The sequence below is a fragment of the Stigmatopora argus genome, chromosome 17 (genome assembly GCF_051989625.1).
Source record: "Stigmatopora argus isolate UIUO_Sarg chromosome 17, RoL_Sarg_1.0, whole genome shotgun sequence".
NCBI lineage: Eukaryota > Metazoa > Chordata > Actinopteri > Syngnathiformes > Syngnathidae > Stigmatopora > Stigmatopora argus.
In genome coordinates, this window is record NC_135403.1 from 6030797 (window position 1) to 6044206 (window position 13410).

A 13410-nucleotide genomic window follows, 5' to 3' on the forward strand; every position below is an offset into this window, starting at 1 on the left:
TCCTTGCGACTGGTTTTTTACTTAACTTTGTGCCTTGACCCCCTTTTTTGTTTTCCAGAATTCCACCCATGGGGGACAAGGTTTCCTGCCTATGTACAGATAGGCTGATGCACCCCCTCATTTCTCGGTGCTGGGGGTTACGCCAGAACCTATCTCCAAACTTTTTCAAAATAAAAGGTAAGACCTTGTGAATGTTTTTTCACTTAACTTTGTGTATTGACCCCTTTTTTGTTTTCCAGAGTTCCACCCATGGGGGACAAGGGTTCCTGCCTATGTACAGATAGGCTGATGCACCCCCTCATTTCTCAGTGCTGGGGGTTACGCCAGAACCTATCTCCAAACTTTTTCAAAATAAAAGGTAAGACCTTGTGAATGTTTTTTCACTTAACTTTGTGTATTGACCCCTTTTTTGTTTTCCAGAGTTCCACCCATGGGGGACAAGGTTTCCTGCCTATGTACAGATAGGCTGATGCACCCCCTCATTTCTTGGTGCTGGGGGTTACGCCAGAACCTATCTCCAAACTTTTTCAAAATAAAAGGTAAGACCTTGCGAATGTTTTTTCACTTAACTTTGTGTATTGACCCCTTTTTTGTTTTCCAGAGTTCCACCCATGGGGGACAAGGTTTCCTGCCTATGTACAGATAGGCTGATGCACCCCCTCATTTCTTGGTGCTGGGGGTTACGCCAGAACCTATCTCCAAACTTTTTCAAAATAAAAGGTAAGACCTTGCGAATGGTGTTTTACTTAACTTTGTGTATTGACCCCTTTTTTTATTTTCAGAAATCCACCTGGTGCCAAGGGGAGTGTCTTTGTCCATTTGAAAATGGATGAAGGCAAACCTGATTTTTCAAAATGCTGGAGGGCCTGGGCGAACCAATCTATGAAGTTTTTCAAAATAAAAGCTCTTCTAAAGTATATATGGGTGTTATGCCAGAACTTATCTCCAAACTCTTTCAAAATAAAAGATCTTGCAAAGTATATATGTCTTTTTATTAACAGGAAAACATTTTAACTCTTGCCATCATATTGAAGTGTTGATTGGTTTGGCCAGTCTTTTCTCCACCTGCAGATGAAGACAACATGGTTATAGATAAACAAAAAAAAAAACATGGTGTGGAAGAAAAATAGGGGAGTAAACATTTAGAAGAAAATATTAGAAATAAAATCTGGGGAATAAACACTTAGAAATTAAAATTTATAAAATTAGAAAAATAAACACTTTGGAAAAAAAATCTGGGGGACTAGACACTCTGAAAATAAAATTAGGAAGAAAAAAATAGTAATAAAATCTGGGGGAATAAACACTCAGAAAATAAAATTAGGAAGAAAAAACTGAGGGGGATAAACACTTGGAAATTAAAATCTGGGGGAATAAACACTCAGAAAATAACATTGGAAATTAAAATCTGGGGAAATAGACACTTGGAAGAAAATGGTAAAATTAAGAAAAATCTGGGGGAATAAACTTATAAAATTAGAAAAATACACTTAGGAAATAAAATCTGGGGGAATAAACACTTAGAAGAAAAAAATAGAAATAAAATTTGGGGGAATAAACACTTAGAATTCCTGCTCCGACATTAAATGAAATCCTTACCTGATGAATGGGCAGTGAAACACCACCATGATGATTTAGGCTTTTATTTAATTTGGATTTTCAGAAGTACAGAGACACCATATGATGCAAGAGAGACATCTTCAAGTGGGCAACCTGCGAGGAAGATCTCTCAGGCCTGTTGCATGCAAAAAAAGCAAAAGTTAACATATATAGAGCCTGGAGATTCAACAGATAGGCGTAGTTGTTTTTTTTGGGAAGTAGTTTTATCTTGATGCTAAACAGGGAAAACTTGATTTAACCAAGGTATTTGGGGTTTGCCAAACAATTACGGGATAGAGAAATCTTACAAGAAATTTAATAAACGATCAAGATAAAGAATGAAAATTTGTTAGCGAGTGCCAAGTGCTATTTTTCCTTTTCCAGACAAGGCGATTCAATATACAGACGTTACTATACGTTAACAGCTAGGACAAGGGTGTCAAACTCGGGTTGGTTCGCGGGTCGCAATATCGTCAACTCGATTTCACGTGGGCCGGACCATTTTTGAAATATTTTGATATTTTTTTCTATTTAAATTGGATTAAAAAAACTGCATCAAAAGCCCTAAATATTCAGTTTTTATAGATCTAAAAAAATGTTTGTTTAAGCTTTTTTCTTCATGAGGGAAAATCTTATAATAATGTATTTTTCATTTCAAAAGGAAACAAAATATTTTTGGGAATATCTTCAATATTAGAGTGGAAAACAGAATTTTTAAAATATATTTATGTTTAGATTTTACTAAATGCTTTTTGAACTAAAAACACAAAAAGGAAAAAAATGGATTAAAAAAAAAAAAATTATTGAAAAAGGGGAAAATGAGGAAATATAATATACATGTATAATCTTCATTTGAATTTGATCCTAACAGAAAGTCGGCACTCATGATTTACTTTCTCGGGCCAGATTTGGCCCCCGGGCCGCCGCTTTGACACCAGTGAGTTAGGGGAAAGTTGGCTTAATAGTTTTGTATACGGCGATTAAATATACAGACTGACGTTAACAGCTAGGGAAAAAGTTGGCGTAACAGTTTTGTATAAGTGATTTTTTTTGTAAAAACAGAACAACGGGTGTTTAGCACTCGCAAAGAAAACTATCATTACACAAAACACAACAGCCATGCCTCTGGATGTCATTCTAGAGTGAGCATTTACCCAGCAAACTGTCGGTTGATGTCTCGGCGTTGTTTGATTAAATTTAAAGTCTTGGTACACGACTCAATAATGGAGAGAAAACGGACAACATACTTTTTAAGTCAAATCGTGACGCTAACGCTAATGCTAACTAGTAACATTCGGCACACAGCCGGTGGGGAAAAGCCCAAATTTAAATTGTCGACGGTGTGTTAAACCTGGCATTAAACTAAGAGATTTGTTGGCGTTTTGGGCTCAATTGATTGCTGAAAAAATTCCCGATAGCGTGATAAAAACGCATTTAGGCCAGTAAATTGCTCTACTCCTTACCTCGTTGGTGTGCTTGTCGGACCGTCAGCGTGTGAAAGGCGTTCCAAAAGGACCGGTCACTGCGCATGGGCTTAATTAAGTCATCTGCGTCACCAAGAGGTGCTTTGTCCTCCCAACTCAATGTCTGTTTTGAAGATGACGTAGAATTTTTGTGGTCTTGATGCTATAAAACAGTATTGAATTTAATTGGATTGAATGCTTTTATTGTCATTATACATGTATAATGAGATTTAAAGCTTTCACCACATAGAGCACAAATAACAACAGACAAATAATCAATAAATAAGAAACGAATAAATAAGTAGTTGAAGTGAGGTCAGTAGAGTGAAGGATGAGTTCCATGGTTTTTTTAGACGTTCAGCGCTGAGTCTATGCACGCAACAACAAACAACCAGACACAGAAAATCACTATATAGCAGTGGCGGTCCGTGCATTTTCTCGTAGCGCCTTCAGCGAATCAATCCAACCCTCAAAAACTATTTTATGGCTATAAAACCTCGACTGCAGCTACAGCTGCGACACATAAAAAATATTCAATAAATCAATGCACAAAAATGGGGTAAAATCCACTTCCTAGCAGCATTTAATGATTAAATACAAATACTGGAGCTTTTCAGACATTACAACCGGGCGGGGGGGGGGGGGGGGGGGTAATTTTTTTGCTAAAAAAAATGACTAAGTCTTTATTTAATTGAAAAAAGGATTACCCATTACCACTACACCACAAATTGGCCACACTTTACTTTGTCATTATTGGAAGGTCCTGACTACAAATATATAGAAACAACTAAAGGAAAAGGTTTCCCAACTGGGATTTGAACCCCAGCCTCCCACATGGCAGTCAGGTGAACAAACCTCTACGCCACAAATTGTCCACATTTTACTTTGTCATTATTGGAAGGTCTTGACTACAAATATATAGAAACAACTAAGGGAAAATGTTTCCCAACTGGGATTTGAACCCCAGCCTCCCACATGGCAATCAGGTAAGTGAACCACTACACCACAAATTGGCCACACTTCACTTTGTCATTATTGGAAGGTCCTGACTACAAATATATAGAAACAACTAAGGGAAAATATTTCCCAACTGGGATTTGAACCCCAGCCTCCCACATGGCAGTCAGGTAAGTGAACCACTACACCACAAATTGGCCACACTTTACTTTGTCATTATTGGAAGGTCTTGACTACAAATATATAGAAACAACTAAGGGAAAATGTTTCCCAACCAGGATATGAACCCCAGCTGCCCACATGGCAGTCAGGTGAACAAACTTCTATGCCATGAAGTGGCAACAAATTACTTTGTCATTATTGGAAAGTCTTGACTACACAGGGTTGTTTTTATTTAAGGGAAAAATGATTACCAACTGGGATTTGAACCTTGTCTGCCCACATGGCAGGCAGGTGAGCGGACCTCTACACCATGAAGTAGACATACTTAACTTTGTCATAATTGGAAAGTCTTGACCACAAATATATACGCCTGCGAGGCCTTGGTGTCACAAAATCGAATTCTGATTGGTTAAAGCAACAGTCTTATCGACGCTTGTTTAATGCAGCAGAGCCTGCAGAACTGATTGTGAAGGCCTTGAGGCAGATTTCTGTCCCTGGCAACAAATAATGGCTGAAATGTGATTGGTTAAATGCTTCAATATGAAAACACACATCTGGAAGCAGTGCAACCAGCGGGAAAGCAATGAAAGGCAGCTATCAGACAATTTGGAATTATTTCATGAGTATTGATGGACAAAATATAATATATGATTCAGATATTTCTTAGGCCAGCAGAGAAGGGCTTGAAGGCCCTGACGGCACACTACTGTATTTTGACAATGGCGTGCTTTTTCTTTTCACTTGCACCATCACCTCCTTGGGCCTATAATGAAAAGCAATGAATAAAGCTGCATTCAGAAACAACATGTTAGAACTCTGTAACGGGTGACAGTCGTAGGGACACAAATCAGAGACTTACCATTGGCCGGAGTTGATTAGCCGTGATTCCGGAAAACAAGAGGCTGTTTGAATATTTCAGATCTTGTGTTTTTTGAGGATTTTCCTCAAAATTTCACATATAGAGACATTCGTAAATAGAGGTACCATTGTACCGAGTTCCCCAGCTCACATTGATGGCATTTCATATCCCCTACCCATCTCTCACTATGCGATTTATCTTATTCTTTTACTTCATCTAACAAGACCTCCCCACATCACATGGTGTCCAATGGTAAATATAATAGCATAATTACATTCATATGTAGTGTTATGAATGCCTCGGTTGGGGAGCAGAGTGGGACCCAGGGACAGGGAAACAGGGAAAGTGCTGGTGCCAAAACGTAAAGTTTAATGGTGAAACAACTGCAAAATAACAACAGAAAATAATCGCACACCCGACAGATCACACAAGGGAAGGGGAGCCAGAAGAGACACAGCGGGTGACTCGTGGACATTCATGCAGACAGGACACACAGGTAAAAACACACCCAACCACCAAACCCCAACAGAACATGACAGGTAGCATGTGTGCCTGAATATGCATTTTTCATGTTTGGTTTTCACTTCTAACCTTAAATGTCTGTTTCTCCTAATCATGCCCACAGTAGACCTTTAAAAGCAACGGAAAACAAAAAAAACATGGCAAAACTCAATATGTACTTAATGTGACATGGCAACCTACAGCTCCTCGAACAATAATGATGCCCTGGCGCGATACAATGAACAAGAGTGGAATTGTGTGACAAAAGTGATTAGGGAAGCGAAAACAAGACTGACAAGGTGCACAGAGCTACCGGGGGACCCCCAAAAATAAAACAGGATGTTAACTAACATAAATCAATGCTGCTGAAGGCAATGCATAACAATTAGGTAAATGCCGCTACCTGAAAACCTGTTAAGAAAGAGCTATGACATCTTTTCATCTGACCTTTAATGGTCATCTTTACTGGTCCCAAAGGTGTTTGCTTGAAAAAGTCATGTGTAGGCTGTTTGTAAATATGTTGAAAGATGCAAAAAACAACCCAAAAACGACAGGGATTTTTGTAAAAAAAAAACACTTAATCATGATTCATCAATGTGTCAGTGTGGAAGTAAGAGTAGAAAATTTCATTAAGTGAAGTAACACTAATAGAAAAGCCCCAACTCACACTGACTGGCACCTGTATTGCTTTCTCACAATGAAGTCAAGGTAAAGAGGAGATTGATTCGGTGGAGTCGGACAGAGATAGGTTGTACATTGGGCTGGATCAGCAGCCCCACCTTCCCCTAATGCCCAACACCAATAGCAAGCCAAAGAGCAGTGTGATTAATGACACCCTTCCCATTACCCTCTGCACATAGATGGGACATCAGGTTGAAGGTTGATGGGAAAACATCACAGTGTGTGGTATTACGCACCATCATATGTATTAGGATTTCGACCTCACAAATGCCCCCCTCCCTGACGCCCTATCCCATTTATATCCTTCAGGTATTCTTCCAACACTATGATTTGTCAGCGCAGCACCCGCACAAGACTTCCCAAAAAATTGTTATCGTGTAAGTTTGGTGGCTATTTTATTTAGCGATAAGGAACAAAAATGAATGTAGCAAATTGATATAAACACCTGAAATAAAATATTTGATTATACTAACTATCATACTTAAACATGGCTGTGTCCTTAGCATCTTGACTGCACTATTATGACCACATACAAATAATATTTACAGCCCAGGCGTAGGTGTTGATTAAAGGGAGGCACTGAACATATATATTGAACTCTTTGACGAGGTAACCTCCGAAACAAATATTAATTTAAATCCTTATCACTGAAAGTACGCGTTGCAAGTTCAAATGCTCTACCATTAGATGGTTAAAGGTACCATAACCCCTCGATTATCGCGTCTTCACTTATCGCTCTCTACTAGGACTCGGCACTGAAGGAAAAAAAACTACTTTGTGATTTTTCGATTATCGCGGCCATGTCTGGTCTACATTAACTGTGATATTCGAAGGATTACTGTACAACTGTTGGAATTATTATATCAGATTAAATAAGAACCTCCTGATAAAATATAGACCGGAGCTGCGGCCGCAAGGTGCCTGTCATGGCGGCAATCCCAGAACGCGCTGGTGGACACTGGCGATAAGGGATGCCGTCAGGCTGAGAAAGGAGTCCCATTGGGCCATTTTGGCCCATTGGACTCCTTAGTTCCTCAGTGGCAAGGCCCTGGGGGTGGATGAGAGTTCGCCCAACCAGTCTACATGTGCTTTGTTCGACCGTGTGCCCCGGGGAGTCTTGTGGAGCATACTCCACGAGTAGGGGGTTCCGGAACCCCTGTTACGTGGGGTCCGGTCCCTTTATGACCGGTGTCAGAGTCTGGTTCCCGTAGCCAGCAGTCAGATCCGTTTTCAGTGGGGGTTGGACTCCGCCAGGGCTGCCCTATGTCACCGATTCTGTCCATCACTTTTATGGACAATATCTGGGGGCTGCCGTGGCATTGAGGGGGTCCGGTTTGGTGGCCTCAGTATTGGATCCCTGGTTTTTGCAGATGATGTGGTTCTGTTGGCTTCATCAAGCCGTGATCTCCAACCATCACTGGACCGATTCGCAACCGAGTATGAAGCGGTCGGGATGAGAACCAGCACCTCCAAATCTGAGACCATGGTCCTCAGTTGGAAAAAGGTGGCATGCCCTCTCTAGGTCAGGGAGCAGGTCCTTCCCCAGGTGGAGGAGTTTAAGTACCTTGGGTTCTTGTTCACGATTGAAGGAAGAATGGAAAGGGAGATCGACACGCGTATCAGTGCGACATTTGCAGTGATGCGGACTCTGCACCGGTCTGTCGTGGTGAAGAAGAAACTGAGCCAATTTACCGGTCGATCTATGTTCCTACCCTCATCTATACCTGTGGGTCATGACCAAAAGAACGAGATCCCGGATACAAGCGGCTGAAATGAGTTTCCTCCGCAGGATGTCTCGATTCTCTCTTAGAGATAAGGTGAGAAGCTCGGTCATCAGGGAGGCGCTCGGAGTAGAGAGGAGCCAGATGAGTTGGCTCGGGCATCTGATCAGGATGCCCCCTGGACGCCTCCCTCGGGAGGCGTTCCGGCCACGTCCCACCGGGAGGAGGCAACGTGGCCAACCTTGGACACTATGTCTCCCTACTGGCCCGGGAACGTCTATGGATACTCCCGGAAGAGCTGGACGAAGTGGCTGGGGAGAGGGAAGTCTGGGCCTCCCTGCTGAAGCTGCTGCCCCTGCGACCTGACTTTGGATAAAGCGGGAGAAGATGAGTGAGATGAGAGAAACACTATATCAGACTGTTTTTGTGCTGCATGGCCAAACAAGCAATATTCCAAGAAATAGTGTACGAAGCAGCTTTTAATTTATGCACAGCAAGACAGGCAAAAAGAGTTATTTGCAACTGAACCACCCAAAAAGCTATATCTGGTTATGAATTAGAATGTCTTTTACGACTGAACTTCATCTTTCAGTATACATGAGCTCTCCAAAGATAGTTTGCTACACTGCATCTGTACAGTTATGAACATTCTGCTCGCACAAATACAAAGACTAACGAAAAAAAATAGCATGTCTTCTATATTCCCCTCCCCACATTTTATTTTTTACAAAAAATACAAAAAGTACTGTCACTGGAATCAATGCAGGTTGACGTCAATACTGTCAATTACTTTTCGGAAAACACAAAGAAAAGGATTCTTTTGACGAATGTAAAAAGAAAAAAAACAATTTTACTCTTCCAATTTCTACAATGTGATTTTTTTTACGAGTCATCGTAAAAGGAAACCGACTAAAACAAATGGAATGCTGTCATGCAAACTGAAATACGTCAGATGTGGCATGCAAAGCAGATTTGGAGCGCCTCATTATAAATGCGGCACTGTTCATATGGAGTCACAGAAAAGTTAATCGAGATTCCCCTTACGTGTTTGTCAGAGTCGTTCATTTTGTTGCGTACCGCAAGGCACCTGAGAGGGGGCCGCTCCCCTGTTGGCATGACGACGCCTTTGCGGTTTCGCTGCCAGAGTCTCAGGGTGGACGGAGCAGCCCAAACGCGTAGTGTTACAAATTTCATTACACAAAACACAAACCATTCAGTCACGTTGGGAGGACAGGAATTCGGCATCTTCCTGTTTAATAGTCATCGTAGGTGTTGAGGTCGGTGAAGTATGCGTTGGTGTAGGTCTTCCCGGTAAGTTGAGGGTTGAAGTACTTTTGTCGTTCTTCCAGAATCAGATTGTTTTTGTTGAAGGCCTGCAGGAAGAAATACAAAGGAATGAATCACTTTGCTATGATTTGCCTTGTAGTGATTATATAATTATTCTGCACAGAGATGGGAAGCTATTACCAAGGGCTGTACTGAAAAGACTAAAATATTATAAAAATATCTATCATAACCTTTGGTATGTAATATTCGAACTTTATTCTAGTAATATTAGAACTCAGTTAGAAAATACAGCTGTTCAATTGCAACATTTATTGTAAATACAAAAAAATCTTGCCTTTTTGTATCATTATAGGTTTTTTTTTATCTGCATCCTAATTTTTATGTCACGTGTACTGTATAATTAAAAAAAAAGACATTTTGCAACTTTGTGCCAGTTATAGAATTGTCTTTGTTGTTGTATTGGTATTTAGAATCTCAAAAGTATCATTTCTTTATTAGGAATAGTATTTTATTCTACGTTTTTCTATTTCTTTTCCTCAAGAATTCATACCTTGAAAAACTTATTTTTGTGGTAAATATTCCTATTTCTTTCTGGTAAATGAAAAGGTTTTCTCATTAGACTCTCGTTATTGTCTAAATTTACTTGTATTGTTTTAATTTCTCCCTAAAATTATCGTCATTGTTAGTCAACTTTCATCCTGTAAAATTGCGACTTCTACTATCATGTCTCCCCCTTCTAAAACTGTATTTAATCCCCTTTATACACCTCTATGTATATTCCAACCCCTTTATTACATTTTTCTTTTCAGTGCGGCCCAAAAAATTCAAGCAAACTGAAAAGGTATGAAATGAAACATCCATTAATAAAAATAACATAAATAAAAATCAATGTCTGTGGATTGGGAACGGAGTTGAAAAGAAAGCAAGGCCACCAAGCAGTTTGATTATTTACTATGCATTGGTCTCTTGTCACCTCTAACAACCAGAATCAGCCAGTTCAATTGGCCTTCTCATATGAGCAAATTTATACATTTTAGCAGGAAGGAAGAGCCATTTGTGACCTACTGTATGTAACCATGGATTTAGCTTTGGAGTTAAGCACAGCATCAGCATTTTGATGACTTGGATGTGTTCATTCTTTGTGGTGCAATGTGTGCTGAGAGACTGTGTAATTGAATACTTGATGATGTTGCATATACTGCAGATATACTGTCGACATTGATAGGGAACGAGGGGACTAAGCAACTCTCCCCCCCAAAAAAGCAAACCCTAGTATATTTGGCTTCATTCCCATTGTGTAATTTGTACACAAAGGAATTGAGTCAACATATTACTGTCCTCAGTTACCCAACAAAAGCCATAAATACTACAAGATGCTCCTTTGTCTCTCCTTTACAGCTGTGCTCAGGTGCCAATAAGATGAGCAACTGAGTTTAGATGCATAGACGCAATGAAAATTGCTAAACATCAACCCTTCACAATCCTGTGCTGGAAAAAGCACCATGTAAACGATATGATTGTGTTACTGAATGTACTGTGTGACTGATGATTGAACATTAAAGTCTATGTCGTAAGAAATGGAAAAAAAGCGTTTAGTGCTAAGAAATCAATGTCTAATTGGATCAAATAAAATAACACAAGAGTAATTTGCAAGGTACTGAAACAAGTACAATGCAGTACAACTACTGTATATTACAATTGGCCATGCCTGGTTTTTGTGATAAAACTTTAACAACATTAATTTGATTCATAACTTCACATTGCTTACTTAACAAATATTAAATAACATATTTTCAAGATGAAATAATGTGATCACAGCAATTGGAATGAATTTACATTTCAATTTAAAAAGGAAGTCTACACTTACCTGTCCCTATCTAAAGTCATTTGGAGTCATTAAAAATATATCTCTGATGTTCTTGTAAACTTTTCTACGAATTGCTGACCAAAGAAACAAAAGTTCACCAAGGTAAAATTAAGGTTAAATCACAAAATAAATTTAAGATGACCAAAAAACAATCAAATTTGTGCAATATGTAATGCTAATCTCATTTTCTTATTGCACAAAAGCCTGGCATTTGAACTGGATTGTGCAGACTCTTGATAATCTCTCTAAATATGGGACATTTGCAATACAATTGTACATTTAATTTAGCTAATTATGGTTCAAATATTGCTTTGAGGGGGTGCTGGCATTAGTGATGACTAGAGGAACATTTCCAAAAATGTGTCATGCTAGGACAAAAAAAATAAGAGACAAACGTGAAAGAAAACATGCAAGTGGGGATAATCACAAAGAGAAATATAATCTCACAAGCTGTGAAGGGTAGCAGAAGAGTGAGAGTCCTTCATGATGCTCAGGTGGAGAGTGAGTAGGGATCTGAGTATGGGGTAAGATGAACTAGAGTTTGTACTCCGATTCCAATCTGCCACATACGGTGGAGGGGGCACAGTTGGGGTGAAGAGGAAGGAAGTAGTGGTTTCGGTTTTGGTCAGAGAATTTGTTGGTAAATAGGGAGGATGGGATAGGGGGTGGGGGTTCTAAAGGTCGGATGTTGTAGCGAGGTCAGTGGTTAGTAGAATAGCTCCAGTCCCCGCATAGACACCCCCATGTTAGCGGAGACAGGCTGGTGCATGGCGGGCTCGTCCAAGGGCAAGAGAACCGAAACGTCTGGCTGCAATCAGAGGAAGTAGACAACACCAAACCTTTTGCTGAATTATTATTTACTTTACCAAATATCTTTTATGCAGTGTCTCCTTTCGTCCTGGATATTAACGATCGTGAACTAACATCCACCATTCAAAAAACACTTCCGCCTTTGTATAGGTCAGGGGTGTCAAACCCAGTTTGGTTGGCGGGCCACATTCATGGTGACTAGATCTCATGTGGGCAGGACCATTTTAGATATAATATTTAGATTTTTTTTAATTTTTATAAATGGATTAAAAGAACAGGATTAAAATCCCTGAATATTCAGTTTTTTATAGATTGAAAACAATGTTTATTTTAGCTTTTTTTATATATATTTTTTAGATATTTTACACAATGATTTTTCAACTAAAAACGCAGAAAAAATTGATTAAAAAATTGATTAAAACATTACAATTATTGATTCAAAACGGGGAAAATCAGGAAATTTAATATACATCTATACTCTTCATTTTAATTTGACCCTAAAACAGAAAGTCAGCACTCATGAGTTACTTTCTTGGGCCACACAAAATGATGCGGCGGGCCAAATTTGGCCCCCGGGCCGCTACTTTGACACATGTGTCTAGGTGATAATTGAGCCCATTTAAGGGAAGACAAGCACGATACGCCAGAGGTGAAAAATAGTGTTCATTTTCTGTGAATTTAATGCATTTATTTATTTCATTTTTGTTCATCATGTGGGCTGTCTGTATTAACATCCGCCTCGTCTGCAAATGAACAGAGCAAATTATGCTCCTGACTCTAATTGCATGACGGATGAACACTCATGACACCTTCATGCTTTGATGAAATTACACTTGGGACAAATTTGTGCTGAGCCAAAAGGATCTGTTCTGCAAAAGTGAGCTCTTGGGCATTCACTTTTTTTAGTTCATCAAATGCACATTGTGTAATAATTTCACATTCTTTAGGCCAGGGGTCAGGAACCCTTTTGAAAGACAGAGCCATAAACAATTTTTGTTTTCTAATGTTATTTCTAAAGAGCAATTCTCAAAATTTAAAAGTAAAAATTTATGAAAATGTGATTCTTTTTTTCCCTGTCATTTCACCACTTTTTAATCACAAAAAGTCTTTGAATTCTTTTGACAACATTTTTATGCTGTTGCTAATTAATCAGTATAAATGAGATGATGCATGCAGAAGAGTAATAAAAACTAAATTATGATTAAAGTGGTGCTAAAGCTCGTCTCAACGCCAGTGTCGACGTGACGCTCCTATTGTTGCGTTCGGGATTTAGCCCTCTCACTAGGGATTAACATATTTTACCTCACAGGTTAGTGGAGAGCCATATGCACCCATGGAAAGAGCCACGTATGGCTCTAGAGCCGTAGGTTCCCTACCCCTGCTTTAGGCCATTATGTCAAATCCAAAACACAGCAAGATAACACATTCAAGAGAAGGATAAAGGCACGGGAGCATATGTGATTCTGCTAGAAACTAGATGGAAATAGGATACATAACTCATCT

The 13410-nt window shown here is 39.5% G+C and overlaps 2 protein-coding genes and 1 long non-coding RNA gene across 14 annotated transcripts in view; 1 reads left to right on the top strand and 2 right to left on the bottom strand.

The window, feature by feature from the left end:
• Positions 1 to 980, top strand: part of mtrr (5-methyltetrahydrofolate-homocysteine methyltransferase reductase) — a 57282-nt gene extending 56302 nt beyond the window's left edge. For 9 of the 10 annotated variants that reach the window (XR_013305800.1, XR_013305802.1, XR_013305808.1 and 6 more), the window contains 5 exons: positions 59 to 177; positions 240 to 358; positions 421 to 539; positions 602 to 720; positions 783 to 980. The gene's annotated coding sequence lies outside the window, so the exon portion shown is untranslated. The remainder of the gene's footprint in view (positions 1 to 58; positions 178 to 239; positions 359 to 420; positions 540 to 601; positions 721 to 782) is intronic. The other variant, XR_013305805.1, reaches the window with a different exon arrangement.
• LOC144091669 (uncharacterized) lies at positions 971 to 7495 on the bottom strand. The gene is made up of 3 exons (XR_013305810.1): positions 3063 to 7495; positions 1600 to 1735; positions 971 to 1065 (listed from the first exon to the last, which is right to left on the bottom strand). It is a non-coding gene; the product is annotated as an uncharacterized LOC144091669 (long non-coding RNA).
• A 909-nt stretch (positions 7496 to 8404) lies between these two features.
• The window catches only part of sema5a (sema domain, seven thrombospondin repeats (type 1 and type 1-like), transmembrane domain (TM) and short cytoplasmic domain, (semaphorin) 5A), a 121044-nt gene continuing 116038 nt past the window's right edge, over positions 8405 to 13410 (bottom strand). For 2 of the 3 annotated variants that reach the window (XM_077624664.1, XM_077624665.1), the window contains one exon: positions 8405 to 9316. In XM_077624664.1, coding sequence (XP_077480790.1) covers positions 9197 to 9316 — 120 coding nt within the window. In that variant the 3' untranslated portion in view covers positions 8405 to 9196. Of the gene's footprint in view, positions 9317 to 11544; positions 11906 to 13410 lie in introns of all 3 variants that reach the window. The other variant, XR_013305940.1, reaches the window with a different exon arrangement.